At 44.4% G+C, this 14,432-nt stretch overlaps 1 protein-coding gene across 4 annotated transcripts in view; it reads left to right on the top strand.

Moving 5' to 3' along the window:
* HTR4 (5-hydroxytryptamine receptor 4) overlaps window positions 1–14,035 on the top strand; it is a 154,838-nt gene extending 140,803 nt beyond the window's left edge. For 2 of the 4 annotated variants that reach the window (XM_074313739.1, XM_019734368.2), the window contains 2 exons: window positions 458–533; window positions 8,981–14,035. In XM_074313739.1, coding sequence (XP_074169840.1) covers window positions 458–518 — 61 coding nt within the window. In that variant the 3' untranslated portion in view covers window positions 519–533; window positions 8,981–14,035. The remainder of the gene's footprint in view (window positions 1–457; window positions 534–8,980) is intronic. The other 2 variants (XM_074313738.1, XM_019734367.2) reach the window with 1 other exon arrangement.
* Window positions 14,036–14,432: the final 397 nt, after the last annotated feature.

Below are 14,432 nucleotides of genomic sequence, written 5' to 3'. Positions count from 1 at the left end.
ATATATTTAATCAGTGTAAATAAATTATGATACATTTGTTTTATTGGTTAGAATTCTTTGGTTCCTGAAAACTAAAGATTGAGATTGGGAATGAGACCAGCCTGAGTTTGAATTCAGATTCTGTCATTCGGTAGAATTGGAACAAGATTTAACATGTCTATGCCCGTTTTGTTACATGTAAGACGTGGACAATAATGCATATGTTTTAGGGGTTTAGTGATGATTCAACATATACATCAAATGTCTTTGTAGACGTAAGGTGTGGTATAATCATATGGTACAATAGTTATGCTGTCATCCTTATCCCCGCCCCAAGTAAGGAACTTTGAGGCTACTAGAATGCTCCGTTAGGCTGAGATCACCTGTCCACTAACCTCGGTGTTTTCTTTCTTTTTTTCTTTCTCCACTTCTGCTTGGCTCTCCCTCATCTGTGGCTGTTTTCTGTTTCAACTAAAAGTGGCTGTTCCTCTGTCTCCAGCTTCCTCCTGCTCTTCTGCAATAGACCAGTTCCTGTCTAACTCTGAGCGTATTCTGTAAGTCTGTCACTGCATTGTGAGTCTGTCTGTGTTTGTCAGCTCACATCTTCCTATGAAATGTCCTTGGATGCTGCACATTCTTTTGTCCTCACCAGACCAGGTTGAGTCCAATGAGTATATCACATAACGTGGAAACGTCATGGTTGTTGGCAGAGACACAGCAAGCCCAGAGTTGGCTCTTGAGTGTTATTGATCTGAAAGCCAAAGAGTCATATGATTTGGAAGCTTTACTTTATTTTCTATTCCTTAATTTTAAAATTTTGCGTTGGGCTTCTTCTGTGTTCTGGGAGCACAGCCTCCCCAAGTCCTCTGGATGAGGAGCCCGCCATGGACCTGAATTCAGCCAGTGTAATCATTGTCCTCAGCGGTTCTCTCATCTAGGTCATCCCAGGCTCCCATTCATCCTGTGTCTCATTGGCTATACGTGGTGAATTCCTTCATCTTTTCCAAACAAACGATTGCGATTAAACCCAGGTGTTTTTATAAGTCTTTTCCGTTTTTAAAACCCATTTTATTTTGAAACACGTTTATATCTATAAAAAAGTAGTACAGCACCTTCCTGTATCCCTTCCACACAGCCTTCCCTAAGGCTAACATTTTGCATAACCAGGGGACATTTATCAAAGCTGGAAAATTGGCATTTATCGGGTACTATTAACTGAACTACAGACATTATTTGAATTCCCCCAGTATCAAATCAGATTTTGAGTCGAAGTTATTATTTTGAATTTCCATTGTTAGTTATCCTACACTACAGTGATGCCCTTGAGGGACGTGTGAAATATTTTCCTCTACGTTAAATGACCCTCGTTGAGTTTGTTGTGTTGATTTTTGTTGACCGGCTCTTCTCTTTGCACACATCCGCTATCATTTTTTTTCGTACAATCACCTTATCTTCCACTAGCATTTGCATATCTCCCTTCTAGTTCCCAGCGTCTCCTCTGCTGTGTGTGGAAGAACTAACTTTCTAGAGCTATACGCAAACTAAGTTTATGTAGTCTCTAAACTGAGAAAGGCAGCAAGAAAAGTCCACACCTTTGTGACAACTACTCTGATGATTCAGAGATCTTGAAAAAGAACAAACAAACAAAAAACACCTCGGTGCAGGTTTCTGTATAGTTAAGGTCACCAGACGCCTGACCTTGGGATAAATGAAGTGTTACTAGTAAAAGATTCACAGAAACACATAACGTGCACATGCCCCGCTGTTTGTTCATTTTCTCCTGATGCATCGGGTTTTTCTAAATGAACAGCTTAACGGCAAAAAGTCTTATGTCCACAACCTAAACTGTGTTTCTTCTCTCTTTATACACATTCTTTCTCTGACTCCTTGTATCAGTCAGCTCCGGCTGCCGTAACAAAATATCGTAGACTGAGCGGCTCAAACAACAGACATTTGTTTCTCACAGTTTTAGATGCTGGGTAGTCCAAGATCAAGGTGCCTGAACATTCACATCATCCTGTTTTGGAGACAGACACCTTCTCATGGGATCCTCCCGTGGTGGGGCTAGGGTGGGACGGTGGGATTACTCAGCTCTGGTCTCTCTTCCTCTTCTTATAAGGACACTAATCTCATCCTGAGGGTCCCAACATGTAGGACATACTCTTAGAGCACTGACCATTCCTCAAACAAGGCATGCCACTCTGTGCCCTTTCCTGCCTTGGCACCTTTTCCTAGCCCATGCTGTGCCTCTCCTGCCCTCACTGTCCCCATGTCCAATACATCAACAGGTCCCATCAGCTCTACCTTCTAGATTTATCCTGAACCTGACTACTTCTCAACGTGTCCACTGCTACCATCCTACATCTCTGAGCCACCAACATCCCTGTATACCTTGAAAATCACCTACGACATGCAAAAGAATGGCTATACAAAGAGGTCCACATCCTAATCCCTGAAACCTGTGACTATATTACCTTAGATGGCAAAGGGGACTTTGCAGATGTGATTACACTACTTATCTTGAGATGGGAAGGTTAACCTAGATTATCTGTGTGGAGCCCCTGTAATCACAAGCATCCTTATCACAGAGAGGCCTGAGTATCAATCAGCGAAGGAACTGTCATGTTGGAAGCAGAGGTCAGAACAGTGAGGCCATAAACCAAGGAATGTGGGCAGCCTCTAGAGCAGGGGTGTCCAAAGTTTTTTCAATGTTTTTTCCCAAGGGCCATATGCGATAAAATACACAAACAGCCGGGCCACTCACTCGAGGTGAAGTATGTATTGCCTCACCTGGTTTATTTAAGTAAACTAAATATGTTTTGGGAATTTGCTGCGGGCCAATTAACAATGGATTGCGGACCGCAGTTGGCCCACGGGCCGCAGTTTGGACACCCCTGCTCTAGAAGCTGAAAAGGGAAAGGAATGGGGTTGTCCTCTAGAACCTCCAGGAAGAATGCAGCTCTGCCCAACACCTTAATTTTAGCCCACTGACACCCATTTGGAACTTCTCACCTCCAGAGCTGTAAGATAATATATTTGTGTTCTCTAAGCCAGTCAATTTGTGGTCATTTGTTCCAGCAGCCATACGTAGGAAGCTAATCCACCTAATTTGCCTCTGGGCTCCCACCCCAACCTCAGTGGTGAGTCCCCGCTGAGTCTCAGCTCTCATCTCACACGGGCGCTCCCCCATGCTGCTCTCAGAGCACCAGTCTGCCCCTTCCACAGGGGCCTTTGCATTTGCTGCCCCTTTGCCAGCCTCCTCCTGGTTAACCCTCTCCATCTTGTAGTTCTCATCTCTGTCACTTCCTCAGTCACACTCCCCTGACACACTGACCTCAGCCACATCCCGCCATGACATGCTCTCACAGCAGCACCAAATATCTCTCATTCCTAATACTTCTCACGGCTATGCTTTTGCATCGAACAGTGGGTCTCCCTCACCACACTGTGAGGTCCACGGGGACGGCAAACATGGAGATTTTCCTCACTGCCTTGATATTTCCAGGACATGGCACACTGCCCAGACTGTGGCAGGCACTCAAAATACGTTTTTAAGTAAATAAGTGACTGCATGAATAAGTGCCTAGGATTTGAAAGTCTTATTCCTCACTCAACACCCAGAAAATAGCCAAGGTAAGATCCTTGTTTCCAGGTAATGGGTCTCCAGCTTCCGTGAAACTCTGCCTTAAGGTTGAATCCCGTTAAACCCATGCAGCTTATATTTTAATAATTAAAACATCTTCTTGCAAGCATCCCTGTGTGAGCACTGCTGTACAGGGAAGGGTTGGGGTGATATGAAATAAAGTCTAATTATTTCCTTATAATGTCAGGCTGGCCTGGCAGAGGGGGGCTGTTATTATTGTGCTACTAATTGCCACATGCAGGCTGCTCTAAGTGCAATGCTAATTGTTCCGTGAATGAATTGTAGACTCAGGTAATTATCAAATCTAATGTAGCTCCCCTTGTGTTTGAGTAAATTAATACAAAGGGGAGAAGCAACCCAGCTTAGAGGGAGCTGCTTCCTGCCTTGCTGCTGCTTGGGAAACCGCGGAGAGTTTTCATTTGGACTTGACGCTGCCCAGGTACACTCACACATCTGGGGTCTGCTTTCCACCAGTGCAGCTGTGGGGACAGAGCCAGGAGTGCAGTTTCCAGGCTCTCGGCCTCACATGAAAGCTGCTGGCTCAGGTAGTAAATGGCCATCAACTGTGATTGGATGGCCATCAGCTGTGGCTAGTTGGCTGTCAGCTGTAGCCAGTGAGCCATTGGCCACTGATATAATGCCATGGCTACGCTAGCAGGAAATGGGGGCTAGCAAGAAGATGGTGGCTGAGCCTGCAAGGGGTGCGGTGAGGGTTGCGAACAGTGTGGCTCCTGCTTCCTATGTCTCCAACCCAGTCGCCAGCAAGAATATAGTGGTATAACTCCCCTATCTATGGCTCTGTGGGTGTTCCTTTTTGGCCTAGCCACATCCTGTGTTCTTATGTGGGGAGCGGGAGCTGAGACCCCGCAGGCCGACCTGCACAACAGTAGCTGTAAGACCTTAAGCAAGACCTTACACCAGACAGAGCCAGAAGACTTGGGCCCCTCTGAACAGATGACAGCCTTTCTCTGGGGCTGTTTCTTTATCTGTAAATCCATCTGGAAGGTTTCTTTCAACCCTATGATGAATTGCTTAGTGAACAAACATCTGATCAATTTCTAAGGCATGGATTTCTGCACTGAATCAGCAGTGGGGTATTGGGTTCGAGCCTTACCCTGGTCACTAAACAGTAACAGTACAAATCAACATTTATGGAGTGTTTCTGGCACTATTCTAATAAGCATTTTATGTGCATTAGCTCATGTAATGCCCACAACAACCCAAAACTTCTGAAGTATTCATACAGTGAGTCTGTGCCACAGACGGGATTTAAACCCAAGCATTCTGCCTCAAAAGCCTGTATTCTGAACCATTCCATACGCAACTATTAATCCTTCTTCGACCCTGGGAAAGTCACGTTTTCTGAACCTTGGTTTCCTTAACGACGAAGATTCCTACACCCTCTATGTATCTGGCTCTTTGCTAAGCCCCTTATAGATGTTCATTTTATCATCATCACAACAAAGCTGAGAGGTTGGTGGAGCTAACCTGCTTGACCAGGTCACACAACTAGTAAATAGCAGAGTCGGGATTTGAATGCTATTCTGTTTGCCTGCAGTAACTTGTGCTTTCTTTCCCTCAATATTCCTCACACTGGGGATGTGTAGATCATCATGAATATGCCCGCAGACTCTTAGGGGTTCATGCACCCTAGTGAGAGAAATACTGTGTAAAGTTAGCCACTGTCACTGCAGCATTGGGGTGGGCCGGAATGCAAATGTCACCTCAGTTTACAAGGTAATAAATGTGAGTTTATAAGGTGGCCATGCAGTTGATCCCAAATCTGCTCAAATTATTTATTTACTGTCAAAGTAAGGATACCAAATTAAAAGACATATATGCCCTGGAGACCTGGCGACACCCAAGCTCAGGGAATATCTCTGCAGGCCAGACTTCATTTGAGACACACTGCCCTCACTAGGGTCCTGCCGAAGAAATCTCAGACTAGTTCTTTCTGTGTGTATCACCCACCATACCGTGGTGACAGGATCCTCCCAAATGTCACTAGAAAAACGTGTTTGTCTGCTTACTCCCATCTTGAATGAGAGCTGTTGCCTTTCAACTGCATTCTGGATAAAGGGAAACCCCACTTGGAATAACCACTCCAGTCCCTCTTTTCTAGTTATTCCTGAACGACTCATTCATTAGCACATAAGAATTAGACACTTAGAAGAGCTGTGTGTAAGGCTGCGGTGGAGATGTGCCTACATTCCATGGCAGCACGTCTTACATGATCAGAAATATCAGTTTGGCTCCTTAACTGGGACACCCTCTGTATGTGAACTTGGTAGGAGAAGCTGTTGTTGATTGCCAGTGAAAATGACTTATTAGGCGTTTCAGAGGCTGTTCTGAGGTTAAGAATAGGGGCATTATGGACACTGTGACCTCATATAAGTTGCTTAACTTCTCTGAGCCTTAGTTTTCTCATCTGTAAGGTAGGTCTAAGTAGTAGCTACTGCTTAAAGGTTTGTGAAAAGTAAATGATATAAATGAAATCATATAGGTAATTACTACACATGGTACCTGGTAGACATCCTCATTTATCATTATCTTCAGAGTGTCTTCTACATAAGCATGCACTTCTGGGATATCCCTGTATCTCAGATACTGGAGTACAGCCCCATTCCACAGAGATGTTAGGTTCTGAACCCTTTTTTGAAGACCTGTATTTAAGTCATTAAGCAACTCATTAACTCAGAGGCAAGAGCAATGGGCAGGAGTCTGACTATGGGCCTGGCCAGGCCCAGCCACTCACTTACCATGATGCTCAAATAATCACTCAACTGCTCTGTGCCTCATTTTCCTCCTCCTTAGAGTATTGGTTTTACTCTCTGCCTTGCCTGGACTGCAGAACTATTTTTAAAGGATTGTGTATGGAAAAATCCATTAGTGCTGCTTTAGTGTGCCTGCTTACCAAATGAGAGCTTGTGACTCTGAGAAGGGAGAAAGGCAAGAGAGGGGAGTTTCCTATATCTTGAGTCCTTTCAGGTTTTACCTATAAAGGAAATAAAAAAGGAAAATATTTGTAAACAATAAACTGCCATATATATATATATATTTACACATATGTATATTGCCTTTGTTACATACTCCTAACTAAATGGGGTATTGAGGGAAAGAACTAAATAGAATAATTTTAGTTTCAATATATTGAGATTCTACTCTGTGCCAGACCTTGTGCTAATGTCTTCATACATTACATTATTTAATCCAGACACCAGTAGTAGGAGGTAGGTGTCACCTTCAGTTACAGAGGAGGAAAGTGAGGCAGAGGGAGATTAAATAACTTGCTAAACATCACAAAGCCGGTAAGTGGTAGAGCCTGGTTTGGGAACTCAGTCTAGATCAAGGGCTGTCAATCTTGGCACTATTGATCTTCTGAGCCAGATAATTCTTTGTTGTGGGAGATTATGCTGTGTATTGGACAATGTTTAGTAGCATCCCTGGTCTCTACCCACCGGATGCCAACAGCACTGCCCCTTCCATGACACACAGAAATGCCTCCCCAGTGGTCTTGTTGAGACCCACTGTTCTAAGTGTATACCTTGTCCCTGGGCTGTGTGAGGATGCACTGTGTGGGCTGTGAGGGTGTTGGCATCAGATAGACCAGGTTTGATGGGGTGTATCTTCACATATTACCTGTATTCCCTCGGGCACGTCATTGAAGCTATGCATCGTTTTGCTTAACTGAAAAATGAACATAATACTATCTCATAGGGCTGTTGTGAAAATTAAATAAGGTAATTCATGGAGAGGGTTTAGTACATTTCCTGGTAGACACAAACCAATCAGTACAAGTCAGCAATAAATTATTATAATTCAAAGCAAAGCATTAATGTAATTCATGACAAACCACCAACTTGGTTGTCAGCATATAATGCCAAATGGGCAGGTGTGTGTGTGTGTGTGTGTGTGTGTGTGTGTGTGTGTGTTTGTTTTACTGAATGGGTTTGCACTGGTCTCAGAGAAGTGAGTGTTGATGGTGCCCCTAAACCCTCTAGAAATTTTATAAGAATGACTGTCAGATGCTGGAATCTGGGTTACTGATGACAAGACCCACTTGCAATTGAGAATGATTTTTTTTTAATTAAAGTTTATTGGGGTGACAATTGTTAGTAAAGTTACATAGATTTCAGGTGTACACTTCTGTAATACATCATCTATATATCACATTATGAGTTCTCCACTGAGTCAGATCTCTTTCCATCACCATGTATTGGATCCCCTTTACCCTCATCTCCCACCCCCCATCCCCCTTACCCTCTGGTAACCACTAAACTATTGTCTGTGTCTATGAGTTTCTGTTTCTCATTTGTTTGTCTTGTTCCTTTGTTGTTTTTGGTTTATATACCACATATCAGTGAAATCACATGGTTCTCTGCTTTTTCTCTCTGACTTATTTCACTCAGCATTACACTCTCAAGATCCATCCATGTTGTCACAAATGTTCCTATATCCTCTTTTCTTACCGCCGAATAGTATTCCATTGTGTATATATACCATAACTTCTTTATCCGTTCATCTAGCGAAGGACATTTTGGTTGTTTCCGTAAATAAAGCTGCAAAGAACATTGGAGCACACTTGTCTTTATGTATACAGGTTTTCAGTTTTTTGGGGGTAGATACCCAGGAGAGGGATTGCTGGGTCATACGGTAATTCTATTCGTAATTTTTTGAGGATCCTCCACACTGCCTTCCATAGCGGCTGCACCAATCTGCATTCCCACCAAGAGAATGATTTAAATACAATTAACATATTGCATGCAACTGTGTGATCCTACAGAAAAATAATAAACACTTGTCAAGTAGTCAGTTTCACTGTGATGCTTGGAGTCAAGTTGCTGTTTGATTGATCTAATGGATTTACTGTTCCAAATGTCACCGAAAGGAACCAAAGGAACAAATACAGTTACATGGTCTTCCAGGCTCGGAGTGGTTTAGTAATCTCAGTCAACACTTTGATGTTGCCAGAACCATCCCTGGTAGAGAGAACTTAACATCTGCAAGTACAGCTTTGAGGTGCTACATAGGGTCCATCTTGCTGAGTAACACAAGAGCTGTAGGGTTTGTTGGGAGAAAAGACATCTGGGTTCTAGTCCCAGCTCTGTGATTCCCTATCTGTGTACCACTGGGCCTGGCCTTTCCTCCAGGCCTTCAGCTCCTCACCTTTAAAATGAGCAATTTGGATCCATTTCTTGGGACGTCCCTCTCAATGACATACTACCCATATCAAGCCCCACCTCACCATGCTCTGGGAAGCACGCAGTAGAAAGGAAATCAGGATTGGTGGGAATGCTCTCTTTGGTGCATTTGAAGGATGCCTGTTGAATTCTCATGCTTTCTTTCCTTTCTCCCTAGGTACACAGTTCTGCACGGCGGAAATCACCAGGAACTCGAGAAACTGCCCATACACAATGACCCAGAATCCCTGGAATCATGCTTCTGATTGAGGACATGGCTTGCAACTGAGCCATTCATTCCCATTCATCTCTGCATGAACAGGGCACCCTGGCACCTCTCCTGACCCCCATCACCACCCGTGAGGCGCGAGGCGGTGGGGCTGAGGGCCCAGGGACAGTACATGGAGATCAGTGTTGGCTAGCACCCAAGGCCAGAGCATGGAGGCTCTCAGAGTTGAGAAGGGACTTGAGGCATTGTCAGATCCAGCCTCCCACCCAGTGCAGGAGCAGCAGGTCCCACAGCAGCCCTGGACGTTGGTTAGTCTCTGCTTGCACACCTCTAGAGACAGGTGCTCAGGACCTCCGAATGCAGTTCCTTCTAGTGTGGGGAAACTTTCAGTATAAGGAAGTTCTTTTCTGTGTTGGAACACAAGTCTGTCAGTGCTCCAGCTTCCATTTGGGCCATGCAGTTGGCCCCCTCTTGCTCTTGAGAGCCCTTGGATATTAGAAGACAATGAGCTGCCACCCACTCACCCTTTTAATTCCTCTTTCTAAACTAAACAGTTCCAGTTTTCTCTCCATTCTGGCCATCTGCTTCTGGACATGCTTTGGTGGGTGAATTAATCGAGGCTCTTTTAATGAAATTAGGTTGACATCAAAGCCAAGGGACCCATCCAGAAGCACATAAACACTGATAAGTGAAGTATCAGTATTTTTCAGTTCACAGACATGGACATTTTTCTTTTATCTTGAATGTAGATTTTGAAAACTCTGCTTCAGTTTTGGTTTCAGATCCATTACCAAAAGGCATCTTTATAGCCAGTCTGATGTGGACATGTGTTTCAAGGTGACATTTTCTCATTGGCATACTGGCATTGAAGTCTTTTGGAATGGATCTTGATTCCCTTCCCTTCCATGACAATGGGAAATGGACCCATGCCTTTACGGAGAATGCTGATTGAGAACAGCTTTACAACTCATATTTGGGGAGGGAAAGGGGGGTGCTGCCATCAGACACCTCTCAGGGACTTTCAGGGCTCTGTGCTGAGGCAGCGGCTGGTCACAGGCAGGGCAGCTGCTGGGCAAAGACAGAACCACAGCCCAACTTTCTTGGGACAGTTCATTGGCTCCTGTCTGTGAAGCTCCTAGGGCTACCACTTTTCTACATCTTTTACCAGCAGCTCCCCTCCTCCAACCTCCTAAGGAGCTATTTCCCTAGTGTCAAAGCTTCCACCAGATTACTTTATTGTGGGGTGAATTATCCCCCCAGGTTGAGGCTCTGAGGGTAAATTTTTTTCAGTTGCCTTTCTTTTGGCTACTGATAAAAACCCTGTTGAAAAGATTGATTGCTGGTCCTCATAGGGAAACCTAGGGAGCAAGCAACATGGGTGGATGGGTGGGTGGGGGTGAGGAGGTTCGTATCTCACACACCCTACAAGACAAAGGTATGCCAGAACTTCCTAACCTTACCAGTTCTCCTGGTCCTTCTACTTGCTCTTAGCCACTTTCTTTTAGGCAGCTGGTAAACTTTGTTTAATGTCCCCAAGTGGATAGGATCTACTTTTTAATACATGCGTATATACACACATACATAAACACGGTAGGATTTCTTGCCTATGAAATGCTTCTTTTCCCAGCAGCTTAGCAAACATATCTGCTTATGTAAAATATTTCTCAGTGGCAGATCTACCATATTAAAAGGCACATTGGATTCATCAGGGATCCAGAGACTACAACATAGGTGGGAAAATGAGATCTTCCCGTGTCACGGGGCCATATCTTCTGGACTCTGGACATGCTTCTGTGGGCCAGCCCACGCCTGGTGTCTCTAGAGGTGATAAGCACTCTGGACCAGGGAAAGGGCAGCACTTGAGGGAATAGGAGCCCTTGTTACTGGTAAAAAGATGGTCTTTTTTGCAGAGAGGGTCTCAAGGCAAACTTTGCTGTCTCTTTAGACCAGGGCTGGGATGATATGGGTGAGGCTCCAAATGTCCACATTGGTGGTTCCAGGGCAGAACCAGACTTGCTCTATCTGGACAGTTACTAGCCTGGCATTACTTCAATCTCTGGCTTCTGGGAATCCAGGTAATATAGCATGTGTACGGAAGCCTCCAAAGGAGGAAACTTAGAGCTTGTCCAAGAAAGAGGAGACCTCTATCTTGCCCTCTTCTCTGAGAAGGCCACCCTCTTTCTGGAAGCTGGCGGTATCAAGAAGAGGTGCTTCCAGGGAGGAGGGCATTTGCTCCAGCCATGTCAGCCAGATGGCCTTGACAATCAGTGGGGTGATGGGTGCTGCAACCAGACTGCCCCATGTGGGGATAAAAAAGGTTCACCTGTGTTTCTTCTCAACTTAACTCTCCAACCTGCAGGGCTAAACAGGAAGTAGCCCTGAAACTCCCTGTCCAGCTCATGGTCAGCAGCTAGAAAGCAAAAGAGATAAAAAACAACTTCTTCAACAGACACCCACGTACGTGCTTGTAGAAAAACCAGTTTTTTCTGAGGTTTCACCTGCTCGTCTCACCCACATGTCCCCTTCATGCTGCTAACTTGCTCTTTCCTGAGAAAATTGCTGTCTAGCTGGGAAATGGGGGGTGGGCATGAGGATGGATGAGGGAGGGGGTCAAGGGCAGGGCCAGGAGTGGCTATAATTAAATTGCCTTTAATATTGTCTCCAAGTAAGAACATAAGTAGTGTCTTCTGGGTGCCGTGCTGCCTATGCATTTTTCTCTTTGGTGTTGGATCTCAAAGAGAGATCAGTGTGGCTTTATTCTTTTTCTCTATTACTCAGCTTTGCTCTGGTCAAAGTCATTCCTGTAATAGCTGGTCTGAAGAGAGACTAATAATGCCTTGACCTCCTCTAGCCATCATTTGCAACATCTTTTCCATCCAGTCTAGAAAACTGAGGCCAAATATTTGGTTTGAACGTAAACAAAGGCCCGAGTTTGGGACACCATGTCATGTTGGGACTTAAACGGCACTAGTGTCACTTGTCTCATCTACAAAATGGAGGAAATCTCTGAGCTGGTAGGATGATTGTGAGTGTTCCAACATGCGTCAGCCAAGGTCCACTGTGAGGAGTTTTACCAAATATGTGTCCTGCCTGTCCTGTTATTTATGCAATATTTTTATTTAAGTCAATTCACGTTTTCACTTACATAAATTTATTTTAGGAAGAAACATTATATCAGTACCCTAAATAGAAAATCAGTATTACTCGCCATAAATAGAAAGCAGCCATGGAGATAAATGACAACAAAACAAAGTCATTAAATTCTAACGAGAAGCCAATGGTCAGAGCTTACCCAATGCTTCAGTGTCTAAAAGGGAGACGAGTGAGTTTTGGAGAGCAGTAGGGCCACTTCCCTTGAGGGTTGAAAGAGAATGTACCAGAGATGAACTTCCGAACTTTATTAGTTAATGTGATTCAATGACAAGTTGCATTCCACACTTTTTGGAAACGTAGAGAGAAGGGACGTGAAACGGCTTATATTTTTAAGTACTGTTATATTCAATTCAGATTAGGTTTCTCCTTTCCCTTTCCCCCCCTTTTTTTTAGCTCACCCAGAACATATCTTAGTTAATAATAATAATAATGTAGCAATAATAAGAGAAGCTAACATTTAATGAGCTCCTTTCTGCTAGGCACTGTGGTGCTTTACATAGATTATCTCATTTAACCCTCATGAAATCCTTACAAGATAAGTACCAAAATGACCCTGTTTTACAGCCAAGCAAACCTCAGCTGAGAGACCTGCTGCCTGCCTAGCCCAATGAAACAGACCTGGGAAGTGTGGAGTTGAACGCAAACACAGGCCGTCTGATGCTAAAGCCCCCAGTCCTAAACACATGCAACACTGTTCATTTTCAGGATTAACGTAGTCCACATTCTTGTGTTGGACCCTACGCTGGGAGAGAGCAGTGAACAAACCAAGTATGGTCCCCTCCCTCATCTCATGCTGCCTCAGTAAGAGTTTCCCTTTCGCATCAGCTTGGGACCTGGAGAGGAGCTGGGGAATGTGCCTATTCCCGTGGGAACCTCTGCCACTCACTTGCTCTATTGTTCTCTTCTGCTCCCTTCTACTCTCTGAGCCTCGATTTCCATCTTTAAACAACAGAGGGATACAGGTACTAGACGGTTGATCAGCAGAAAAGGCCCTTCTGCACTGATCTTTTGTAGCCTTTTCAGTATTCAGCACCTGGAATCACCAAGTAACCAGCAATGGACCCTGAGAATCAGATATGTCAGCCAAAGGAGTCAGCCACAAATATATATTTGTGTATTCCAGACATCACCGGGGCTGCTGCTCCCCAGTGGAAGGGGCACATTTTTGAGTCGGAACCTTCGCACTCTGTGGAGAGGTTGCCATTGGTCCCATCAGCTCACCACGGCAGGCCCTTTGCACAAGACCTGAGCCTCTCACGGCAGCATGGGGGGAACTAGTGATTGACTTCATTTTATAAAAAAGGAAACAGACATTGTCAGGGAAAGTGATGTGTCCAAGGACAGAGAGCATACATGGGACAGAAGTCAGGACTGAAAACACTTTTCAGGCCACTCCATTCTAACAGACTGCTTTCTTCCCCCTCCTGTTTAAACTTATTTGATTTCAAAATATACAAATTCTATATTTTTAGACTATACAAATAACGGGTTATACATATATTTCTGCAATCGATTCTCGTTATAAAAAGTTTTAATAATATGGATACAGCAAAATACCCCTTGACTCCAACTCAATCCCACTCCCCACCCAAGAAGTAATTCCTCTCATTGCCTGGCTTATGTAATTCAAGAACGTGTTCTGTGTATTTACACATGTGTAAATGTACATATACAAATGCACGGGTTTGTTTTGTTCTTCTACAGAAATAAGATGAAGCTATCTGTAATAATCTGCGACTTGCCTTTTTCAACGGTACACCGTCAACGTCATTTCACAGAGACACGTGCTTCTTCGTCATTCTTTTTAGTTGCCGTGTATGCGTTTCATACAATAGACGTATAGTTTTTGCAGTGTTGTCTCTTTTACGTTCTGGCTGCGCCCCGTGTCTGAGTGGTGCATTTGAGGCAACGGAAAATCAGCAGCCCCCTTTTTGTGGGACTGTGCTAACCAAGTGAAGGTCGGTGGAGTGGTTTCAAGTTTAACCGGCAGCTCTGATTTGGCAGCTTCCCTGTGGGGAAAACCGGCCCTTCCATGGGCTCCCTGCCTCCTCCCTCCCTTTGAGGGGCTGAGACAACTTCGCTCAAGTTGCACAGGCTTTGGAGTCAGATTGCCGGCTTCCTGCTTCCACCACTTCCTAGATTTGTGTTTTTCAACAAGATGTTTAACCCTAATTTCCCCAACAGTAAAGTAGAGGACATAACGATCAAACACATTTGAAAGTGTTAGTATGAGGATATATAGGAAGCA

This window comes from Rhinolophus sinicus, linkage group LG10 (genome assembly GCF_036562045.2).
Source record: "Rhinolophus sinicus isolate RSC01 linkage group LG10, ASM3656204v1, whole genome shotgun sequence".
NCBI lineage: Eukaryota > Metazoa > Chordata > Mammalia > Chiroptera > Rhinolophidae > Rhinolophus > Rhinolophus sinicus.
Note: the sequence above shows the minus strand (reverse complement) of the source record. Positions and strands in the feature narration are given on the sequence as shown.